The 23,526-nt window shown below is 45.2% G+C and overlaps 1 protein-coding gene across 1 annotated transcript in view; it reads left to right on the top strand.

The window, feature by feature from the left end:
* LOC128829830 (tyrosine 3-monooxygenase-like) overlaps positions 1-23,208 on the top strand; it is a 38,791-nt gene extending 15,583 nt beyond the window's left edge. Inside the window, exons 6-12 of the mRNA XM_054015250.1 lie at positions 761-906; positions 5,649-5,784; positions 8,936-9,005; positions 13,387-13,443; positions 15,508-15,603; positions 20,419-20,552; positions 23,049-23,208. Of these exons, the coding sequence (XP_053871225.1) occupies positions 761-906; positions 5,649-5,784; positions 8,936-9,005; positions 13,387-13,443; positions 15,508-15,603; positions 20,419-20,552; positions 23,049-23,208 (799 nt within the window). The remainder of the gene's footprint in view (positions 1-760; positions 907-5,648; positions 5,785-8,935; positions 9,006-13,386; positions 13,444-15,507; positions 15,604-20,418; positions 20,553-23,048) is intronic.
* The last annotated feature ends 318 nt before the right edge of the window (positions 23,209-23,526 follow it).

Here is a 23,526-nt window from a genome sequence, read left to right on the forward strand (position 1 = left end):
TTCATAAAATACTGTTTATACACTTGTTAGAACCCCAGAGCTGGGTGTGAATAAATATAACCATTTCTATAAGCTTCCCTGCCATCACTTTAGTGCTTGTTTATTTTGCAATAGCTAAATATATTTTGAAAGTGGGGCCTTTAAAATGAAATAATAAAATACATGAGAAGGGCCCAAACCAAAGCCCTAGATTCCATGCACTGCCAACTAATTTTATATAATTGTATATAGCACCTTTTATTACAATAAGCTAAACACCTCCAAAATTTGAGGTAATGGACATCTCCATCTTGCATTCAGAGCTGCCTGGGTGGTATCTTGCACCTATTACCCCCCCCAGTCCCTGTCCCGATTTTTCACACTTGCCCTCTGGTCACTCTACCCTGATGCAAGAAAGCACTGAAGCATATCCTTCACTTTATGCACATACTTCATGCTTTCCTGAATAGGGAACTCTGGGTGCCCGTTTACAGTTGAACAGTTCATGGGGTTCCACACAGGCACCAAGATCTGCCTGGGCAGAGTCAAGTGCAAGATCGAGGCCCATATCTGGTTCCTCATTTTGTGCCCAACTCCTGGAAAAATCCTACCCTGCAGCCTCCATCCAGGCTTCAGCTTCAGAGCATCATTTTTTCTGAGCTCAGCTTGGTGTTAGATACCCTCTCTGCCCTGCCTGTGTGAATAGCTCTGGTTCTGAAGCCAGGGAGAGGAGGTGCTGCTCCTAGTAAAGGACATGAACTAAGGGTTGTTGTTCTTTCAGGAGGGAAGTCTACAGGAAGCTGAGCAGCCTCTATCCTACCCACGCCTGTAAGCAGTACCTGGATGCCTTTCAGCAGCTGGAGAAATGCTGTGGATACCAAGAGGATAGTATACCTCAGCTTCAGGATGTCTCCAGATTTTTAAAAGGCAAGACATTACAGTCCACTGTATTTTAGCACTCCCTAGGTTGGGAATCTACAATGATGTGTGATGGAAAGAGGTGTTGATGGTAGACCCCCATTCTGAATGAACTGGGCGTGAAGATCTGTTTGCTAATAACAAGGAGAGGGGGTTAGGAATAGATACAATATTGAGAGGGTGCAAGCTCAAGTTAGTCTGTCAGCAGACGTTTGAGTGACAGAGGACACAGTGGAGATTGAGATCCTGTGTTACTAACCCCCCGGATAGATTCAGTTCCAAGACAGGGTGTGCCTTTTCGACAAATCGGCTTGCCAAATTAACTGTAATCTGGAGTAGCCAAGGAATGGCTGCAGTAAAAGAAAACACCCTCCTTGCTGCTCTCCCAGCAATAGGAAGGGTGCCAGACGCAGGCCAAAGACAGTTGCTAAAGTATGGCAAAATAAATATATAAATGGTAGATTTAACTTAAAATACATTAAGTTTAAATTGGATGTTTATCAAATCAAGTGAACCTCTCAATCGGCCAATAAACAGATGCAAGACAAATTGGCTTAACCTACGGCTGAAGAGATTTCCAGTACATTGTCATTTTAATTAGAGACTAAGGTATATTGGGCCAGATCCTTGTGTTGATCCAGAAGCACAAAGGGAATGGACAGCTACATTGCTAGTGCAGCCAGAAATTCCCCAGATGTAGAGACATCCTTCAGAGATGTAAATTGGAATGGCCAGGACTATGTCATCCACCCATCCAACCCCAGGAATAGTAGGCATTCCTGGGTGGGCTGAGGACATTGCCAGGGCTAGGAGGAGGTGGAACTGGAGCACAATGCCCTCCAGCAATTCCAAGATGGCAAAGCAGTCCTTGAGATTTGCTGTTGCTGAAGGCTGCTCTACATTATGCTGGGAGCCTGTGGTTGGGTTAAGGATAAGGAGAGTGGAAAGATGCCTGAGAGGCAACCTCCCACATCCCAGATATTCATGAGTTGAACACTGCTCAGTTGGGCCTAGGGATCTGGCCCATTAGCTTGTTCACTAACAGAATGTGAGAAATAACTAAGAATATTGTAGGTTTCCTTTAAGTTTCCTTGCTGGATCATGGGGACAATGGACTAATTCTGATATCACTTACACTGGTGATACACAAGTATAACTCCATTGTCTTCAGTTGGGGTTATTCCTGATTTACACTAGTGAACATGTGGTCAGAATCAGGTTCATAATACACATTGTTTTTCTTAACACACCGTTGTTGTTACCTTCATGTCCTAATCCTGCCACTGCCTCTGCTCAGGTGGCTTCTTCCAGACCCCTACTGATCACAGCCAGTGTCTAGAAGATGTCTTGGACCAGGTCACTTGTCTTTTTCTTATCATTTGCCTCTCACCAGAGGTCAGAGGCTGTTTCCCTTTGAAAACATGCCGCAGTGAAATTGTCCTGAAAAAAAGTGTAAGACTTGAAAATGCCTTAGCTAAGGGAAGTTTATTCAATATAAGAAAAAAGAGAATCACTTAAAATAATAATGGATCACAACATTCCCAATCCCAACTAAGGGAATATCATGCCTCACTGTGTAGGTAAAATGACATTTTGTTTTATTGATTACCGTTCATTTTGGAAAATCCTACACAGTGGGTTCAACCATGTCTTTCCTTGACTCGCTGAGCCAAACCTCCAGGCTTCGCCCATCACCCAGCTCCTTCTCTGTTCTCTCTTCCTTTTCTGCTCCATTGAGCCTCTCCTTGGTGTACATGGCAACCATATCTGCCCCTGACCAATTTAGGGCTTGTTTTAGTATTCTCCCTCCCCCCTTCCATTCTACCCACCCTGCACTCACTATAATATTGGAGCAGCTCTGGATGGTGGCGAGGAATTGGATATGTTTCTTCTCTGTGTGTTTTACTGCCAGCAGTCAGCAGGGAGCTTTAGCTTTGTAAATAGGTCTTAGGATACTGCTCTGAATGTGACTGATATTGGTATTTTTTTATCAGTCCTAGCTCACTTCAGAAGGGATAACAGAAGCGGGGAGATTAGGGCAAAGTAAGGATCTACTGGTGCGCACTCTTTGTATGTGTACAGTTAGATTTTGTTTAGAGATGTCTGTGGCTATTCACATCTGCTCTAGATTGTGGTCCTAAGTTATTTCCATGTGTCATCATGCAAGTTGTTCTGGGCAAAAGTATGATAAAAAAAATCATCAGTTAGAAAACTCTGCAAATATCTATCGGGGGAGGGAAATTCAGAGTGTTCCACAAACCAGTGTTGTTTATGGCTGGACTCATATAGTGGTGGATAAGATACTTGGGTCCAGACTGAATCAATATCCATCGATACTGCCTTGTCACCAATAATTCTAACTTTAAATTCTCCTTATCACACAGCGTTCCTCTTAGGGCATTGTGAGAGTTGCAGTTACTGTCAGATCCCTTTGGCACAAACTCACTCTAAGTCAGAGTCTAATGGTACCATTGCAAGATCTGCAGCAGCTGCAACAGCCAGTCCAATGTCAGTGAGCCATCTTGTGAGATTAGGGTGCATAAGGCGTACCTCTTATTTACAAATACCTTGGGTGGAATCCAGCCCGTGTTGTGGATGGCGAAGAGCTGCACTTCCCCAGAGGAGCTCTAGGTGGCATTGTGTCTCCCAGAATTCCATAGCATGAGGTGGGGACACGCCAGCCACTATATCCTATACTGAGAGGCAGTGTGCAGTTCCTTCCAGCTGTAGGTGGAGCTGTGGTCATGTGCAATGCTAGTCCTGCGCAGTCCCAGTGCTATAGCCAGGGCCTAAATGCCACGACAGGTCTCTGAATAGCTGGTGTAGGTTCTCCCAGTTCCTCCTGATACCCTTGCACAGGCAGGTAGTCCAAGTACAATCTAAACTCTTAGGCTAGGTCTACACTACGGGGGGGGAGGATCCGACCTAAGATACGCAACTTCAGCTATGTGAATAGCGTAGCTGAAGTTGCATATTTTAGGTCGACTTACCTGGCTGTGAGGATGGCGGCGAGTCGACCGCTGCCACTCTGCCGTCGACTACGCTTCCACCTCTTGCCGCGGTGGATTTCCGGAGTAGACGGCAGAGAGATCAGGGATCGATTTTATCGCGTCTTCACTAGACGCGATAAGTCGATCCCCAATAGATTGATTGCTACCCGCCGATCCGGCGGGTAGTGAAGACGTGCCCTTAGATTCACATGTACTTACTACTGTGTAGCTTACATGATGCATCTTACACATTGTCTTTGAATCTGGCTCAACAAATCATAGAAATTCAAGATGGAAAAGACCTTTCCTCCAGGTCATCATCCTGCCAGGGAAAGAGTGTTCCCTGCTTTGTCCAGTCTGACTTCAAATATCTCTAGGGATGGGGCTTCTACCTCTTCCCCCGGAAGATTGTCTTTATATGAGAAAGAGAACTAGTGACCAAACAGACTGAGACCAAATATGCTGGAAGAAACATAAAACATTTTGCGTGAACAGCTTGGTTTCTGTGGGAAACATTTCTGTTTAAACAAATTAGGAAAGCAAGTACAAAGCCATTTCTGTCCTTTTATTTTTTTAGTTGCACGCAATAAAAGTAATTAAAATGAGAGCTGAAACAGTATTTATGAAAGCAGGGAATGCAACACAGATTTGGAATATGGGGCTTCAAAAAGATTATCATCTACTCTTCTTAAATCACGGCAGTTTTACATGATGCTTTTTAAACACATAGAAAACATGGGCTTTGCCAAAGGGGGCTTATAGTTTAAACTTAGACAAATAAAACACAAAGGTGCAAGATCAGATGGAAAAATGGGAGCTGACAGCTCTGAAAAGAATGTTAAAATGAAAATGTAGAAAGGCTAAGGGCCAAATTACCCATAATGAGTAACCCTACCTGTTACATACCTTGTAGGGGTCCCATGTAAATTCAGTTGCTGCTGCACCCCAATGATTTCAACAGACTGCAACAATCAAAAAATACACTCTCCAAAAATGTATGGCAGTGTGCTGCCAGTGTGAATCCAGTTTCTGCTTTTGAATCATGCATACAAAATAAATGAAACACAACATAATACCATACGGTAACTTGACTACTTGAAGTTGATTGTGTCATAAAAGGCCCATGCAGGACCATAGGAATTGCCAGACTAGCTTAGACCTGAGGTCCATCTAGTTCAGGGCCGTGTCTCTGACAGTAGCCAGCACCGGCTTCTTCAGAGGAAGGTGTAAGAATCCTGCAGTAGGTAGTTACAGGCTAATGTATAACCAGGGAATATACCTGCTGAGCCGCCAACAGCTGAAAGTTGCCTTGTGCCCTGAATCAAGAGGGTGTGCATACCATCCAAAACTCTTGTTTATTTCTGACATTTATTATTACAAGAGAAGAAAGCTGACAGTGGTTAGGGCAGTGGGCTGGGACCTGGGAGATCCAGCTTCCATTTCCTGCTGTACCACAGCTTTCCTCTGTGGACAAGTCACTTAACCTCTCGGTGCTTCAATTCCCATCCGTAAAATGTGGATTATATCCCTGCCCTTCTTCACAGAGGTGTTAGAAAGATAAATACACGAAGGATTGTGAGGCACTCAGATACCAAGGTAATAGAGCCCATATTAGTATAGTACCTAAAATAGACAGACATTTTCCTTATCCATCTGTACAAGAAAGTTCTGAGACTAAATGCAAAGGAAATTTCAAACTGCTTGGATGGTGTGGAGTTATGTTCACAGTAGATTTTCCTGCTGGGTTGTTTTCTTTTGCAGAAAGAACAGGCTTTCAGCTGAGACCAGCTGCAGGGCTGCTATCGCCTCGTGACTTCCTTGCCAGCCTGGCATTTCGTGTCTTTCAGAGCACACAGTATATAAGGCATTCCTCTTCCCCTATGCATTCCCCAGAACCGTAAGTAGGATGATATGGCACAATCCAGTGGTTCTCAGTCTGTGAGCCTTTTGTGGTGGTGGTGGTGGTGGTTGTACTAATTTAGATGGAATACAGGGGCTCAAAGAGTCAAGGGTGTTAATGTAACCCAGTCATTGTCCAACATTCTCAGTGTTAAACAAGGTCTTTGATATATAGAGACCTCAGTCTGCTTAGTACCATGGCAAAAACACCATAAAACATCCTTTAAACCTTTTATTAAAGATACCGAAAAGAAGGAAAAAGTTAAAGCATTTGAAATGTAAAGTATTAAGTAAGGCTTTCACTTTAACAACATCCCTCCCTCATTCCCTTTCCCTTTGGCTGAAGAGAGTTTCTAGAAGGAAAAGTCCCTTTGTTTGACAGGTTTTGAGATGGGAATAACTGTTGTTTGGGGAGAAGAGAAGTTAGTTGAGATGGGCTGGAGCTGGTCTTGTAGCTGTTGTTAAAGTCCAATCCCATTTCCTAGAAGACAAAACAAGACGCACACGCACAAAATGGGAAAGAAGGGAACAGCAAAGATGGAAAATAGCAGCTTTTGTCTCTGAGGTTGAGTATCGCTTGCAACCTCATTGCTGTAAAAACACAGGCACAGCACACAGTCTTACCAGCAACTCTGAGACCTGACAAACTCATATCACCAGGCTGTTTAGAGCACTGTTTTTAGCTCCCTCTCTGGTCACAGGCTTACAGCAGTGTTAAAAAAATGCAGCCTTGCCTGGCTAAGCCAGACTCTTCTCAGACAGAAGGAAAAAGGAGAGAGATAGGAAAGAGAAGAAATAAGGTAGGGAAGGAAAAGAACAAAGGGGGTGTGCAGGGGAAACCAAGTCTCACATGGCAGGTGGTGTTTGGGATTCAGCCAGAGCTAGTGGGGGAGAGGATGAGGTATGCCCCATTCTCTCTGGACCAGTCTGGTCAGGACACCTCTTAGGATAGAGGCCCAAGGTTCCAGGAGATGGTGAGGGTGGCAGCCATGATGGTGAACCTTGCTTCTTCCTTTTCTCTCATCTTATATCAGCCAGTGTCGCAGCCCATTAGCTTTTCCCCCAAGGTGTGTCTCAGTGGCGGATTAATAATTTTGCCGCCCCTAGGCCGGGAAATAATTGCTGCCCTGGCCCCGCCCCGACTCTGCTCTTTTCCCGCCCCCATTCCAACCCCCTCCCCAAAGTCCTTGCCCCAACTCTGCCCCCTCCCTTCCCCTATTGGATCCCTTCCCCAAATCCCCGCCCCCAACCCCGCCTCTTCCCCCAGCGCGTGGTGTTCCCCCTCCTCCCCACTCCCTCCCTGCCCCGCGAAACAGCTGTTTTGTGGCGCAAGCGCTGGAAGGGGAGAGAAACAGGACGCCACGGCAAGTTTGCAGAGGAGGCGGAGGTGAGCTGGATCGGGGGGCGGGGCATGGAGGGGAGCTTCCGCCCCTGAAAATTTGCCACCCTAGGCCTAGGCCTTGTTGGCCTAGGCAATAATACGGCACTGGTGTGTCTCTCTCTCTTTTTTTAAGGACCCCAAAAGGGAGTGATGGGCAGAATGAGCCCATTCCCTCATTATTTGGTCTAGAAATTAGGCCTAATTTCCAAAACACCAGTTTTGATTCATGAATTTTCAGACCCCAGGCTTTTCTTGTTTACCAGGCGTGATTTTAACACAATCCTTGAGTTCTATCAAGAGGCTCTTTTTGTCTGAACTAATTCTGTTCTGTTTTTTTCACTTGTGCTAATTTTTATAAACAACCTTATACGACAGTCTGAGTTGTACTTTGGTTACCTTTTGTCCATCAACCTGTGTTGTTATCATAGGTTATTGTGACATTTTAAGACCTTTCAGTCACTTTTTACAGTTGAGCTCGCAATTAGGATAAATTTGTAGGCCCAATTACCACAACATGGTCCACGGAGTGAAATAATTTGAGAAGCAAGCAGAGGTGGAAGTGGTCCATGAGAGGGGGAGTCTGTTTCTTTTTCCTTCTTTTGTCTGGAGAAGGAAAAGACTGGGAAGAATCTGGTTTAATCTGTTCATTCTTATTGTGTTGACCATTTGTTGAACTCTGAGAAGATGTTTGGCCGCTTCCATGACACAGGAAATGTGAACCCAGCCATGAGAAGCTTACAATGTAAATTAGACACAGCCTCTTGGCTTGATTTTGAACACCCATCAATCTCATTGAAGTTACTGGGAGATGCGGTTGCTCAGCACCTTTGAAGATGAGTCCACAAGGGCCAAATTCAGAGTTGACATAATTGGGGAGGGACATTGGGGAGTAAGTTACACATTGGTAAGAGTGGATGAAAGTGAGTATAACTTACACATTGAGCCTGCCCTGCCTTATCTTACATCCTCTTCTTGGTTGCTTTGCTTGCTATGAGCCCACGCTTCTGCCTCTCCAAGTCCCACACCAGTTGCACACCCTTTCCACACCAGTTCCACACCCTTTCCACACCAGTTGCACACCCTTTCCAAACCAGCATTTGCACCACTTCTCAGTTTGGCTTATGGTGTGCAGTTTGAAATTGAGTTCATACACAGATTATATGTACAAGAGGCACTGGATAAAAGGCTGGCCTTTTCTGTAGTTGTGGCCTGGTTTTTGGAGGAGCTGCTGAGCACCCACAGGTATGAATGAAGTCAATGGGAGCTGTGGCCATTGGAGTTCTGTTTTCATGATGTATGTTCAGGGCTTGGCAAGGTTATCAATGAAAGGCTGCATGGAAAAAGTCAATTTTGGGGAGATCCATCCATGTAAAGAAGGAGGTATCTGAGCAAATTACTGGAGCCGGGGAGTTCTAAGTCATAGCATGGAAGAAGGCTTAAAGACAAGAGTAGGAAGATAACACAGAGCTGGACAGGTAGGAGGCTTGGAAAGAGCACAGACAACTGGATAGGAGAAAATGAAAGCAGAGACCTAGAGTCAAATACTCAGCTGGCATCTGTCTGACTCCAGTGGTATCCTTATATATGTCCCCAATGGAGCTTCACTGAATTATGCCAGCTGAGAATCTAGCCCATGTGAAATTGCTGTGCAAAGAGCAGGAGAAAGAATAGCAGTGAAACAGCAGCTATGCCCTGCTTAGAATTGCACTTGGGGGGATTTTCACATAAAACAAGCTTTATTACATGAGAAAAGTGATTTGTTTTCCAGGGACTGCTGCCACGAATTGTTGGGTCATGTTCCCATGTTAGCAGACAAAGAATTTGCACAGTTCTCGCAGGTAAGGAACCTTGTCTGTAATTCCAGTAGCAATGAGTACAAGGGACTAGATATGATTTGTTATTTTAATTTTGAAGGTTTGATTCTCCCCCATTTATGCCTGTATAGGGTGGTGGTGGTGTTTGTACTCTCTTGCATTGGGGGTGCCAGCTACACCTTAGAGGAAATATACCCCAGGGCAGGGCAGGCAGTGTCACCTAGGGGAGGTAAGCACCAGGGCAGGGCAGAGCAGGCAGTGTCTCCTAGGGGAGATAAGAACCAAGGCAGAAATAAGAAGAGGGAAGCTTCAGTTGCAATGGAGACCCCCTAAGCACTGCCTGCCTGAGAATGAATAGGCTCTTCTCTTAGGTACCCATCATACTGCATGGGAACTCGCATCTCTGGGTTTCACAGGCAGGAGCCATCATAATTTAGGTTGATCCTGTCCCTGCATTTTCATTTCAATCTACCAGGGTACTTTTATCTTGTTTATAAATGGCCATATTCTGACACCATTACTCATATTGATTAGAGCTTTACCTCATGAGCAGTCTCCTTAAAGTAAACGGGACTTACATGTGGAGTAAGCTGTTACTCCATATAAAAGTATCAGAATCTGGCCCAAAGTGGATTTAGTGCTGCTGAAAACCTGTGTTCTGTGGCTAATTAGGGAACTGCAATCTCTAGGGATTGCCAGTCTGTTCTCTAATTAAACACAGAACAGGTACAGCATGGGAAAAAGCAGCACAAGCTTCCCCTACCCTGCATTGTTAATGTGCCTCAAACTTGAACTGGTGGGAGCCTCCCAGGGATGAGAAGGTTGCTCGTGCAGTCCCCATCAGTCTTTGCCCTCTACTGAGACTGCCAACAGAAGTGTCAGTATTTTTGTGATATAGACGCCTGTCCAGTAGTTCTGGAAAGAGATCACCAGTTGGTTTCATGTCACGGAGCCTGGGGTCAGGAATCAGAGTCAAGTTGGTTTCATGTCACGGAGCCAAGGGTCGGAGCCAGAGTCAGGAATCAGAGTCAATTACCTGGAGTGAAGAAAGGCTTGGGCAAGGCTGGAGTCAAGGCAGAACCAGGGCTGGGAACAAGCAGGAGCTATCACATGGTCATCAGTTTTGGTCATTACCATATTCGAACCAGTGAATCATATAATATTCTAATGCCCTGTGACTGCCCTGCCCTGGGGGGGGGAACACTCCCTTTTGCTTGATACTAGAAATAAAGAACCATTAAAAGATGTAAAAATAAGGGGCTATAGTAATTTCAGAACCACCAGGTTTTGTTGTTGTTTGCTCTGCTCTGTTATGGAAGAGCGAACACAGGCTCACAAAAGCTCACTGATTGAAGTGAATGACATCAAGTGTTTTTCATGGCTGAATTCCTGTCATGGAAATTCTTCTTGATTTCATCCACTATGTGAAAATTAACGGTAAAAATGCCCTTGTTTTGTTTTTGTTACTATGACACTGTATCCAGGGCTTGAACTGTAAGGAGGCTCCGGAGAATTGCAGTTCCCACTGTTAAAATAATGTAATTAGCTTAATGGGGAGCATACAAGGGAGTAGACAGATTCTTGCTGTCAACTCTGCTGCTGAAAAGTTCAGTAGTGCTCTTTTGAAGTGCCAATAGGCCCAATCCAGCTCTCACTGAAGTTGATGGGAGTCTTTCCATTGTCTTTAATGGCAGTTTTAACAGGCTCAAATTGCCATTGGGCTGGTAGAACTATAAAGTAACTTGTATCTCAAGCAATTCTGGAGGTGTATTATGCTCAGATTACCAAGGTCTATTCGATTCTATTCTATTTTATACCCATGTTCACCACTGTAGTATCTTCCAGTAGTCCATCAAGCCATGTGACTACACATCTGTCACATGTTGTTTGTTCTCTCCTCCTCTCCCCAGAGGGAGAAGTGTGAGTAGTGGAGTGTCTTTTCTTGGTAGCATATGTCTTTTAAAATATATATATATATATACACCTGTTACTCGGTGTTTGTTCGAGAAGACAGGACAAAGAAATGCACCCTGCCCTTGGATCGGAAAGTGGTGAGGTTTGTGCTGTACCTTTGCTCTTGGGGGAATTCATTCCACAGATTGGGATTGCTCTGGAGAAAGATCTGTCTCTTGCACAGACACGCTTGACTCAGATTGTCCAGAATTCCACTGCACCGGGGAGCCTAGTTGTTGCCCGCAGACTTTTAGATGGTCTTGTACATACCCTGGGCCCAGGCCACGGAGTACCTTGAAGGTAAGGACTGAGACCATAAATTTGATTCTAAATTCTATGTGATAGGGACATAGGCGGTCATAGCCAGTGGTCAGAGCAGGAGTCATGCCCAATGATCAGAGCAAGAGTCAAGTCTAAGTCATTAGAACAGACGTCCGTAGCCAAGGATCAGAGTCCAGGGCCAGACCCAAGGGTCACAGCCAGAGTCAGTAGCCAGAGCCTAGGGTCAGCGATCAGAGCCAAGTGTCAGAGCCGGAGTCAGAGGTCAGGAATTGGAGTCAAGGATCAGAACTGGATTACCTGGAGTGATGAAGGGCTTGGGCAAGGCTGGAGTCAAGGCAGGAGCAGGGCTGGGGACAAGCAGGAGCTATCACAGCCATGGGCAAATGCTTTGAGCAGCCGCTGAACTGCTGCTGCAGCTGGGCTTAAGAGCCAGCCTGCTGACTCTGCAAACCAGTTGGGCAGTGTAGTCAGTCAGCCTAACACCAGCAAGCTGCGCTCGTTAGGTTGCCCAGAGACTTGCTGTGCTGCAAGCCCTGCTTCCATACTGGCAATGCTGCATGTCCTGATTCCTGACAGAGGGAAGGACAGGTGTGATGTGCTTGTGGTAGCCTGCATTGCTGAGGAGACACTGTTGCATTCTGAACTAGTTGGAGCTTCTTAAACACAGAAGGCTTCATGGCCAGGTATATCGCAGTGCTGTAGTCTAGCTGAGAGGTGACGAAGGCATGAATAACTGAGGGCAGGTCTTCACTCACTAGAATGGGACGGAGTTTTCTAACCAAGTGGAGCTGATAGATAGCATTCCTCACAGATGCTGCTATATGAGAGCTCAGCGAGGCATCCAAGAGTAGTTCTAAACTACAACTGAATCGACCAATTATGGCTGTTTATCTTCCACCAACAGGGACTGCACCGTAGCTACAAGCTCTTCACAATACTTTCCTCTGCCCACCAACATCACCTCCATCTTGCTCAGGTTCAGCTTCAGCCAGCTGATCTCCATCCAAGAGCTGAGCTCATCCAAGCACTGGGATGGATCTCTTGATGGCAGTAGTGTGGTCACATGTGGTGAAGGATAGGTAGAGCTGTGTCTCATTTGCATATTGCTGGATCTTGAGTCCACGCCATCTGACCCATTTATCTAGAGGTTATGTGTAGATTTAACATGAAAGAAGCAGCAGCAGAGCTTCCTTGCCCATTGGAGTTCTGACTGTACGACGTGTCTGGCATGAGGCATGTTACTTCCTTACTCACACAGATTCTTTGTAGTGAGAGCCATTTCTGCTACTCTCACTCCTTCAATCAGAAAACACAATCGAGTTTGCAGGGTCACATCATTGATACAGGACAGAAGGAGTGAACTTTTTCAATCTCAGATAAGGTTTGGTTCAAGTTTTGGGTTATTTTTGTGGTGCTAAGGGGACGGCGGTTCTTTTTTATCCAAACCACTTCACTCATTTTCACCTGTAACATGCTGCTGAATTCTTTTCTGTACAGTCAGGGTTGAAGATGGAGAGTTCCAGAATGGGCCTTGTAGATGAGGGGGAAAGAGGAACAGTTAGGAAGAGAGGAGAAGGAAAGAATAGGGGAGACAGTAAAGAGGCAGGAAGAGTACCAGAGAACAGGAAAGTATCAGGGAATCCAGAAATGTAGATAGGGAGACAGAGAGGGCAAGGGGGAAGCAATTGAAAAGGCAAGGCTGGGTGGGTAGGCTGGCAGTTGGGCATCAAGGACAGTGAGTGGAGCTGGCATAGGAGCTAGAAAGGGGTCTGGCAGGTGGGAAAGAGACTATTTGTATGTTGCCAGGCCATGCAATGGGAGAAGCTGGAGGTGTCATCCAGCCATATAGACCTTAGTCTCGTAACAAGATTTCTTTGTTGTTTAGGGAGAGAGCGTACGTGCCTTGGGTCAAAACTAGGCTAAGAGCTGGTCAACATTAGGCCAAGAACTACATGCAATTAAACAGTTTTAATGATCAACAAATCTGGTTCCTTCTGCTGTGTAGATGGGGCCAGAGAGACAAAGGTAGCCTGGAAACCCCTGTAGGACATATTGGTTGACAAATAGCAATGACTATTTCATGTTAGAAATGAGATAGTACTCCTCTATGTCTGTCTTTCTCTTGTTGGCTAAACAATAACACAAGTATAACATTGTCTACTTGCTTTAGGCTATTGGACTGGCTTCTCTTGGATCATCTGATGTTGAGATTGAAAAACTGGCAACAGTAAGTATAGATTACACTTTAACATCAGAGATAAAATACAAGGGCCCTGATTTTGAGAAAATACTGAGTGTTCACTTTCAGGTGTCTCAAGTTGGGTACCCAAAATGGAGGCATCACAAAAGTTGTCTCTGAACTGTATCTCCAGATCAGGAAAGGGCAGAAGCATGTGCTCAAGTCCATCCTTCTTCAGGAAAGCAGATAAGCACATGTGTAACTTTAAGCAAGTGTTTAATTATTTTCCTGAATCTGAATGTCTTCCTGAATCAGGGTCTTCATTCAGTTTCAGTCACAGAAAAGTCACCAGTCACTTCCAGCTTCACATCACCCCAACTACTAGGTCAGATTACTTGCATCCTACTATTAAATTAAACCAGCATTGAAAAAGAGTTTATTTTTGTGTGAGCACAAACCAGCAACTAGCTGTGATGATCCACAGTTGCAAACACTAGAACTATCAAAAGCCTGACTCAGCTGACCCAAGCTCTGAGACTTGCTGCTGTGGGTCTATTTTTGAAGTATAGCTGCACCCTGGGTCATTCTTTTGGGAATACCTACCATTTCATGCAACCTGGCCTATTCCAAAGGCACATACTTGTTCATCAGGATGACTTTTGAGCGCCAGGAGTAAATCACCTGTGTCGGGGTGAACTACCAGTCTACGGAAAGCTCTATCAGAGGCAGAGGAATCCTTCCAACCCTCCCTTATACAAGCAGCTCCTGCAGCCCCTCCTGCCCCTCTCTGATGAGTCCACATATATCTTTGCAAACCCTGCAGTTCTCAGTCTCTTTGTTGCAGACCAGGAGAGGGTCACCAATAATAGCCATGGGGTTGTGAGCCTGTCTAATGATCCCTTTCTCCAGTCACCTATTGGAGAAGATTTGCTCAGCCACGTATTCCAAGATGCAGATTGAGAGCAAAGTGCCCCATAAACCTTTTAAACCCCATTCCACCTTCCTATCCCTCAGGATCCAACCAAAGAGATCCTATACTAAAAAGATGAGGAATGGGAAAAGATCCCCATTAGAAAATAAAAAGGACCTAGATGATTAGAACATCACAAATGGAGTATTATCATTTGAAATGTGGGTAAAGTAGTTAGAAGAGAAAACCCCTAAGGAACAACAATCCTGGGTGTTGTTTCTTTGTTTGCCTGTTTGTTGTTTGGGGTTTTTTAATTGTAAATGTCCTTGCAAATAACAAGTCAGAGAACTATATCAAAGAAACCAAGATATATAGGTAGATTAGTCTCATACTCTTTTGTGAAGTATCAGCAACTCTTTAAGTGGAGTGCTGTAAACAAATCACATAGGGCTTGATTGAAACTTAGGGCTCAGTCCTGTGTAACAGGAAGTGCATAGTTGAATGCCCCAGAAGGGGGCCTGAGATGAATTGTGACACAGAGCCACATTGGGAATATGAATGATTCCTTCCTTCCCTGTTGTTTCTTGTTCTTGGGGCAGGTTATAGGTTCCACCCCTCCCTGCCCTTCTGCTGGAGAAAGGTAGGCCCTGCTTCCTCCCTCCCCCAGCTTCCCCATGTCTGCAACCGCAATGTGGGAAGTGTTAACAAGGTTGCAGAGGGGGAAAGTGTCCTAATTCCCTTACTTTCCTGAGCAGGTCTGTAGGGCTGGGTCATAATCCAGAACTTAATGTGCAACTACTTCAATTTGCAAGGGCAGCCAAAAGATATTTGTCCTTGTTGTCTGTTGTAATGTGATAAAGATGGAATGGACTTAATTTTAAAGTGGATGTTGGTGCTAAGGGATGGATAATTTCAAATTTCTGCTAATAGTGCCAGAATGGAGGGGAGGGGACCTTTCCTATGTCATTTTGCTCAAGTAGTAGATAAATTTAAATATATAAATATGTAAATATATACATATGTAAGGATATTTTCTTAAAATATACAAACTTAATGCTTAAAGATAACTAGAAATTAAGAAAAGTAATAAGGAGAAAAGAAACAAAAGAAAGATAGGGCACAAGTCAAGTAAACAAAAAGAGAGGTGATTATTAGATTAGTTTATGGTTCTCACAAACTGATTAGTTGTTCTTGGTTATCAGCTCTATTGGTTTACTATTGAGTTTGGTCTCTGCAAACAAAATGGATCCATCAAAGCTTATGGGGCAGGACTCCTTTCATCTTACGGGGAGCTTGTGGTAAGTAAAATGTATTTATTATTGACTGATTCCTATGATCCATTTTCTAACGTTTGTGGGAAAAGTTAATGAATGTTTTCTGACATCAAAATATTCTGAGGATCATTTTAAAAAACACTTGATCACCCCGTTTAGCACCTTACTCCTCCACTCCTCCCACCCTAGAGAAATTCAGATATTCCCTTCTCTCCTACAACAGCCATCACAAATGTGAATAGAAAAATTATAGCGTTGTCTGTCTTCCAACTAAATAGCCAACATAGCCATGAAAACTAACTATACTCGTGAACTAATAGACTGTCTCCTTATGGTACCTTCCCCAGTACAAGCTTGGTCTCTCTCAGCATATGCACAATGTGCCCAGCCATTTGATGGCATCAGTAGTAACCAGGTAGAGAGCCGGTAGCCCGCCCTCAAAAGAAGTCAGTGAGCACTTGTCAAGGATATGCGACAGACTGAAGTTGACTGCAGCTGTATCGCAGGTCATTAGAAAAACCCGATTTAAAGAGCTTAGTTGCACAGTTGCCCTGTCCTGTTCAAAACTGGATGAGATTACTAGGGCCCTACCAATTTCAGGGCCATGAAAAATGCATCACGGACCATGAAATAAGCCCTTCCCTGTGAAATCCGATGCCCCCTTGTTCCTAGGAGCACCCCAGCAAAGGGGACTCCTTGCTTGGCTGGGCAGGGAAGGGACAGGACTTGTCCATCTCCTGCACAGCTGCTCTGCGGGGGGAGACTAGACCCACCTCTGGGTGCCTTTCCCTGCTGCAGGAAGCGCTCTGGGACTGGGCAGTAGCCCCAGAGGTTCCTGCAGCTGGAGGAGACTTGTGGAGTTGTGTCTGATCTTCCCTGTGCTGCTGGGAGCGCCTGAGCAAAGGGGGCTCCTAGCTCCGGCAGGCCAGGGGAGGGACAGGTCTTGTCGATCCCCTGCACAGATACTCTGTGGGGGAGGCAGAACTCAGACCCACCTCCACCTCCAGGAATCTCCTGCAGCTGCAGGAAGCTCTGCGGTTGCTGCACAGAAGTGAGGGTGGCAATCCTATGACACCCCCTACAACAGGTTTGCAACCCCCACCCCTACAATCCCTTTTTGGGTCGGGACCCCCACGGTTACAACACCGTGAAATTTCAGAGTTAAACATCTGAAAACATGAAATTTACCAATTTTCAAATCCCATGGTCGTGAAATTGACCATAATGGACCGTGAATTTGGTAGAGACGACCACAGATGCCTTGGCAGAGCAAAACCTGGCAGACAGAAGCATGGTTGTCCAACATTAAGCTAGTGTAGCTGCCTGTTGTTCACTAGAGGGCAGTGAGTCTTCTGGGATTGGTGTGCTCCTACCTCCTGCAAACCAAACTGCAGGGTTCAGTTTCCAAACGGAATGGTGCATGGTTTGGAGAACTTTCCCTTATGGTCTGCAGGGAAAGCTTCCCTCATTAACACTAGTATAGAAGTATGTGTGTCTTTGTTACAATGTGGTATTGTGATCTTGTGCATGACCATTTTTTAAAACTGTATTATAGAGGTACAGCACCTATACATATAATACTGGACTTTCTCGCTTTGAACCAAAAGATCAACGTGCATCTCCACTAATTATGCTCAATTACCATATATTTGGTTTAGACTTATACCTGTTCTAGGATAAAGTCTGCAGGCTACTTGTATTTTCTTAAACTTCCCTCTGCCGTCACCATGTGCATTGTCAACAAATATAAAGTTTATAGCTGATTTTATTTATCTTCTAAAACCTGTCAGATCCATTATCAAAACTGAATATGGAGCAAGGCTCAACATTTGTTTTAATCCCCTTATATGTCTGAATACTTTATAGCTTTAAATCTAATTTATTTCAACATTAAGCAGGGTAATAAAGAATACTGGTGCTCATGTCTCCAAATACGTATGTTTTGAGGCACCTAGGTTAAAGTTCAGAAGCTCAGCAAAGGTTAACTAGTAGTTTTTCAGCATGGCCTCTAGTGATTTTGACAGAGCTTTGAATCTCCTTTAAGTGATTAATCACAATAGAGGAATCCAGTCAAGTCCTAAGGCTAAGTCTGTGGTGAGAGAAACTGAGTTAGTATACGACCTTGGTTGTAAAGGCTAAAGTTACATCTGCCATTTAACTGAATGTAGAAGGCAAGCAATTTGTATTGCTGCTTAATTTTCCCATTAAGAGCTGTAGAATCATTCGGAGATGTTTTAACTCCTTCCCTGCGAACTGCTGCCACTTCATTTTAAAATGAACCGCTTCCATTCAACCATTCTATTCTATTTTCTCAAGGTTCTCATTCGCGCTCATCACCGTAGTCTCCGAGTGCCTTCCAATATCTCATTAAGTAACTCGACTAACATCTGTGTGTGTTCTCTCATTCTCTATATCCCAGGGGGATATTTTTAAAATAAACATGTTGCTATGTATTTATGTTACAGAAGGCAAGGCCAAAGAGATGCACCTTGCTCTTGGGGTGAAAGGTGGTGAGGTTTATGATGGCCCTTAATACCTGGCATGGAGGGGATCATTCCACAGTCTCAAACCAGCCCCTAAGAGAGTTCTAGCTTCAGCAATCTCTACCCTTATTGTAGAGAATTCTGTTGTGTCAAAGAAGTGGAGTTTCTCAAGTCAGCACATTGAGCTGAAAATCCCATGCAGTATCACTACCTCTTGCAATTTTATCACTAGTGTCATGATATTTGATGGTGTTCTTCAAGCCACAGAACATGAATTAACGAGAATCTCAGCTGCTTTTATTTTTAAATGAAAGTTTCTAGGTGCTTCTAGTCATAGTCAGAAACAGAGCACACAGAGCCTTTTTCATGGGATTTGCGTTCTTCCTATAGCAAAAGTGGCTGAAACCAGCAGTGTAAAACACACCTCCAAACGTTTCTGAATCTTTAGAAAATGGCTATGTAAGTGTGTAGGCACGTGTGGCTGTCCCTCACTGTCAATCTCTGAGGGTGGCCCCTCCTCTTTGCTGTCACGCACCTGGAATGACAGTCGGTACAAAAGAGAAATTAGCTTAAAGAGAAATTTGTCTCTAGGTCTTAACCCTCAGGCAGGGCAGAGCTGTGAATAGTCTATGAGCCCAGGCCCTCAAGCAGGGTGGGGCACCACACAGTCTAGGGCTCGGGAAGGGGGTGAGCACCACACAGTTTAGCATCCTAGCTCAGCAGATGGTAGAACAACACAGGTCTTCTGGCCTATGGTGTGGAGGCTGCCACCTCAGGGGTGAGATGGCAGGGGTAGGGGGACGCAGGCCCACCTGACTCCACCACATCCCAGCCCAGGGCCCTAACAGTGGCAGAGTGATCCAGCCACAACATGCTGACCTAGAGTCAGCCAGCAATGTAGCCAGACAGTAGTCGACTGCCCATGGCTACTACCTGAACCCTGGGGTCATGCTCCGTCTCCCCAGGGTACTGCCAGTGGCAAGCCCAGCAGCTTCTCAGTGTCAGCCAGGTCTGGCAGCTCTGGCAGCTCGGGAGAGTCCTCAGACCAGAAGTCTTCTGCGGTCTCCTGCATCAGCAGTGGGGAGAACATGTCCATCTCCCTTGGTGGCTGCAACCCAATTGAGCTGCAGGGTCCACTGTTTATACTTCCTGTTCCTCTCCCACCCCTCTGCTTCCGGTGTGGTGAGTGTGGCTTTCCTGGTTCTGCCCACTAGGGGGCATCTGGCCATCCCTCGCTGTCAATCTCCAAGGGTGGCCACACCTCTTTGCTACAGGTTGGTTGTGCAACAGGCTAAGTGGAACTGGAGAAAGAGGATAAGATGTCAGGAAGAACATACACTGGTGTGAGACTAGAGGCTCAGGAATGCAGGCATGAGGATTGTTCCTGAGCGTGGTTTGAAGACAAACAGCCATGCCTCAGAACATAAAGGTGGCCTCTCAATATGTTTAATAGAGCTTTGTTTCTTTCATCGCCATGAGCTTGTTGCATAATTTATTGCTAATTAAATAAGTTAATGGGACTTTAAAAATAAAACGTGAGGATTGTGAGATGAAGGGACAGCTGTGTTACTGAAACCAGGAGCTTCACCCGCAGCTCATTTGCTTGGGAGAGACCTGCATAGTCAAAGACTTCCTAGCACTTTTTAGCATTTAGAAAGAAATTTCAAATCATTATCTGATAAGAGGCAAGTGACTCAAAACTAGATGGTTAGCTCAAAATCAGAGATAATGTCATCAATCTCTGAATGATAGAGAGCCAGATTCTGCCATCCTTACCCACTTTGGTAAAAGGGATTATTGTTATGATATTTTTTCTGTCAACTCCCTATCTAGTATTTATACCTATGACTTGCATTTGCCTTCTTTATTAACATTTCAGAATAAATGTTTAAATAGCTTCACACCCTGAATTTGATTCTAGAAAAGGGTTACGGTATGCCCACCCTGCATTGTTGCAATGAATGAAACATCTTCTTTTCCATGTGTGTTGTATTAGTGAAAAATTATGAAAATAAACTTCAAACTGTAAATGTAGTATCCTAATCATAATTTATCTTGCCCCATCCCGAATGCACTTTAGAATCTTAATCAGTACAGGTTTCAGAGTAGAAGCCATGTTAGTCTGTATCCGCAAAAAGAACAGGAGTACTTGTGGCACCTTAGAGACTAACAAATTTATTAGAGCATAAGCTTTCGTGGAGTGGGCTGTAGTCCACGAAAGCTTATGCTCTAATAAATTTGTTAGTCTCTAAGGTGCCACAAGTACTCCTGTTCTTTAATCAGTACAGTGGATGTTTATTTTGTTACGTCTTTATGCACAAATTCTAACCTTTTGTGTTGTTTTTTGTTTTTAAAGTATGCTTTATCAAACAAGCCTGAGCACAAACCGTTTGATCCCGAACTGACTGCAGTTCATCCGTATCAGGATCAGACCTTCCAACCTGTCTATTTTGTAGCAGAAAATTTTGAAGATGCCAAGGCCAAACTCCAGTGAGTCTGCCATTGATGCACATTCTTTTCATAGAGACAAATACATTGAGCCAAATGCTAATCTCCAATGCACAGGAGGCACTACTACACCCTGCCCGATCTGGTAGCTGAGCTAAGGTTAGAAGCTGGGCTCCATTTACAGTATCAAGGTAGATACATCATCATTCCATAAAATATGGTGGCTGACTCAGAATACACATGATCTGCACATTTTTTTAATAAATAAAAGTACACCTCTACACTGATATAACGGGACCTGATATAACACGAATTAGGATAAAGCAGCACTGCGGCAGATCAAAGCAAGTTCGATATAACGCGGTTTCACCTATAACGCGGTAAGATTTTTTGGCTCCCGAGGACAGCGTTATATCAGGGTAGAGGTGTACTGCTTTTTAAAAGTAATAGTTGCATATAAGACTCCATCTACATACTTATCCAGCCCCCAGCCCCAACATCCAAAAGATGCCTTACTCACATTTGTCCTCGCACCATCTCTCTGAGGTAGGTTCTGCTGCTGAGAGGTAGAGAAATTAAATGACTTTCCCAAAGTCACACAGGAAGTTTGTGGCAATCAGGAATTGAAGCTAGATCTCTTGTAGCCCTGTCAAAGGGCTTTACTATAAGGCCATAGGCGCTGACTCCGTGGGTGCTCTTGGGCTGGAGCACCCAAGGAAAATTAATAGTGGGTGCTCAGCACCCACCAGTGGGCTCCTCCTCCATCTCCCCTCCCCCAGTGTCTCCCACCAGCAGCAGGCCCCACCAATCAGCTCCTCCCCCACTCCTCCCAGCGCCTCCCACCTACCCTGATCAGCTGTTTGACGGCATGTGGGGAGGCAAGAAGAGGTGGGGGGCGGGGCTGGGTGATGCATGCCCCAGATGCCAGGAAGTGGAAGGGGCGAGGGGCCAGGAGCAGATGGGGCGGGACCAGCCAGCCCCTCCTCCGGCTGCCAGGATGCCGTTCTGCAGCATGGCGGTCCGGCGTTGGCACTGCCTGACATAGCCTGTTCAGCCTGGCTGGGGCGACAGCTTCCGCTCCCTGCCTGGGCTCGGGTGCCAGGGACCGGGGGTGAGCGAGCCAGAGCCTCCCTCCACCTGGCACGTTTCCGGCTTGCTCAGCCATGGTCCCCAGCAGCCGAGCCCGGGAAGGCTCTCTCAGGCAGAGCAGCGACCAGCAGGGGTGGCATTGGAATGGCTCCCTCCCACTCCCTGCCCGAGCTCCCTCCTGCCAGGAATGTGCCATGGGGGGGGGCAGGTGCAGAGGGATGACAGAGTGCCCCCCCAAACACACACAGGTAACGTGTGTTGGGGAAACCACTGTGACCCAGGCTGGGCATGGGGGAGGGTCACCAGGGGGGATGACATGTGACTGGTCACGGGACTGCCTCTTTAGATCGCGCCCCTCCCACCCCCACCCCCCCGCCATGGGGAGGTACCAATTGTCTATGAGGTGCCCTTGGGGGAGGGGGTGGAACAGGGGTGGAAAGAGGCAGGGTGGGACCTTAGGGGAAGGGGCGGGGCCTGGGATGGAGTGGAGGTCAAGCACCCCCCGGGAAATGAGGAAGTTGGCGCCTAGAAGGCCATCCTTCTGTCCCAAATGTGTAAGCACAAGGGAACAGAATTAAAATTCACAGTCAACCTAAGTTCTGGCATAACATTAGAGTGCAACCTAGGTAACATTCTTATAAAACAGGGTGTGTCGGGCGCGGGGGGGAGGATATAATTTCCTAGATTTTTTTTAAAAGGTAATAAAAAATCCTATTGTGTAACAATGCCCTCCCCCGCTTTTAGCAGTGTTTGAACACTGAACCATCAGCACATTAGCTGGCAGGAGGAGAAGGCAGCTATTAGTTGTAGGGGTGGGTAAGAGGCTGCTGGGGACATGTGATGGGTCAGGGTGGGGAATTCTTCAAGGAGAGCCCACTCCAGCTCTCTTTCCCTCAACCTCCTGAAGACGCTGTCTTTTCCAGGGGTTCCCGGTGTACAGTCTTCTATTGAGGTAGTAGCAGCAATTTAGGCTTCACCTTAGGTTACAGTGTTCAGTTATTTTCATACTCTGCCAAAATGTTGCTGACAACTCACCTGACTGAAGAAAAATGGTGATTTTTCAAAAGTGTAAATCTCTGTCAAACCTGAAGAGACTGTTATGGAGCAATGAAAAGGCAATTCTCTGGCCTCAGGGCTTTATCCAGTCCAAATTTCAAAAGCCTACTGCAATGGAGGTTTTGCAGCATCTCAAAAAAGAAAAGCTTCACAAGAATCCTTCATGGTGGAAGGTGTTAGGTAACCTAAATGTAGGGATTGCTTCCAGCTCCCCCAGTAATTATATAAATTCCAAATGGAAACATTGACATAAATGACATAAATGACTGCTATTGACGTAAAACAGGAGTAACATAGTGGTAAATAAGGCCCTACAGGTTTTACGTTTAGGGTTTTGTCTGCAGGTTCAAATGTCATTTACCTATCTCTTATCTTCTCCCCCCTCCCCAATAGAAAATATGCTCTGAAGATCAAGAAGCCTTTTTCTCTTCACTATGATCCATTCACCTGCAGCATAGAGGTTCTGAATACACCTCAGAAAATCAAGAACACGCTCAGTCAAATGAAAGAGGAGCTGAAAAACCTCTGCTTTGCCCTTGAAAACATTTCTTAAAAGCCAGTCTTAGCTGGTGCTGAAATGTGTACAAATAACCCGAGAACTTACTGATTTCTAGTGGTGAAACTACGTATCTGAAGATCCTAACTCATGAGTAGCTGAGTCAGTCTGATCACCTCACTGAGTCAAGCTACACAATCTTAGCACATTCATAACTTATTATAGTATGTTTCAGTGACAACAAAATCTTCTACTTTTGATAGACGATATAAGCTAGTATTGAGTGGAGTATATTTATCTACTGCGTTATACTGATATATAGACACCCATGCCATTTTTCTAGGGCTATCTCATTGAATGACACAACTTTTCAGA

Source organism: Malaclemys terrapin, chromosome 1, assembly GCF_027887155.1.
Source record: "Malaclemys terrapin pileata isolate rMalTer1 chromosome 1, rMalTer1.hap1, whole genome shotgun sequence".
Lineage (NCBI taxonomy): Eukaryota > Metazoa > Chordata > Testudines > Emydidae > Malaclemys > Malaclemys terrapin.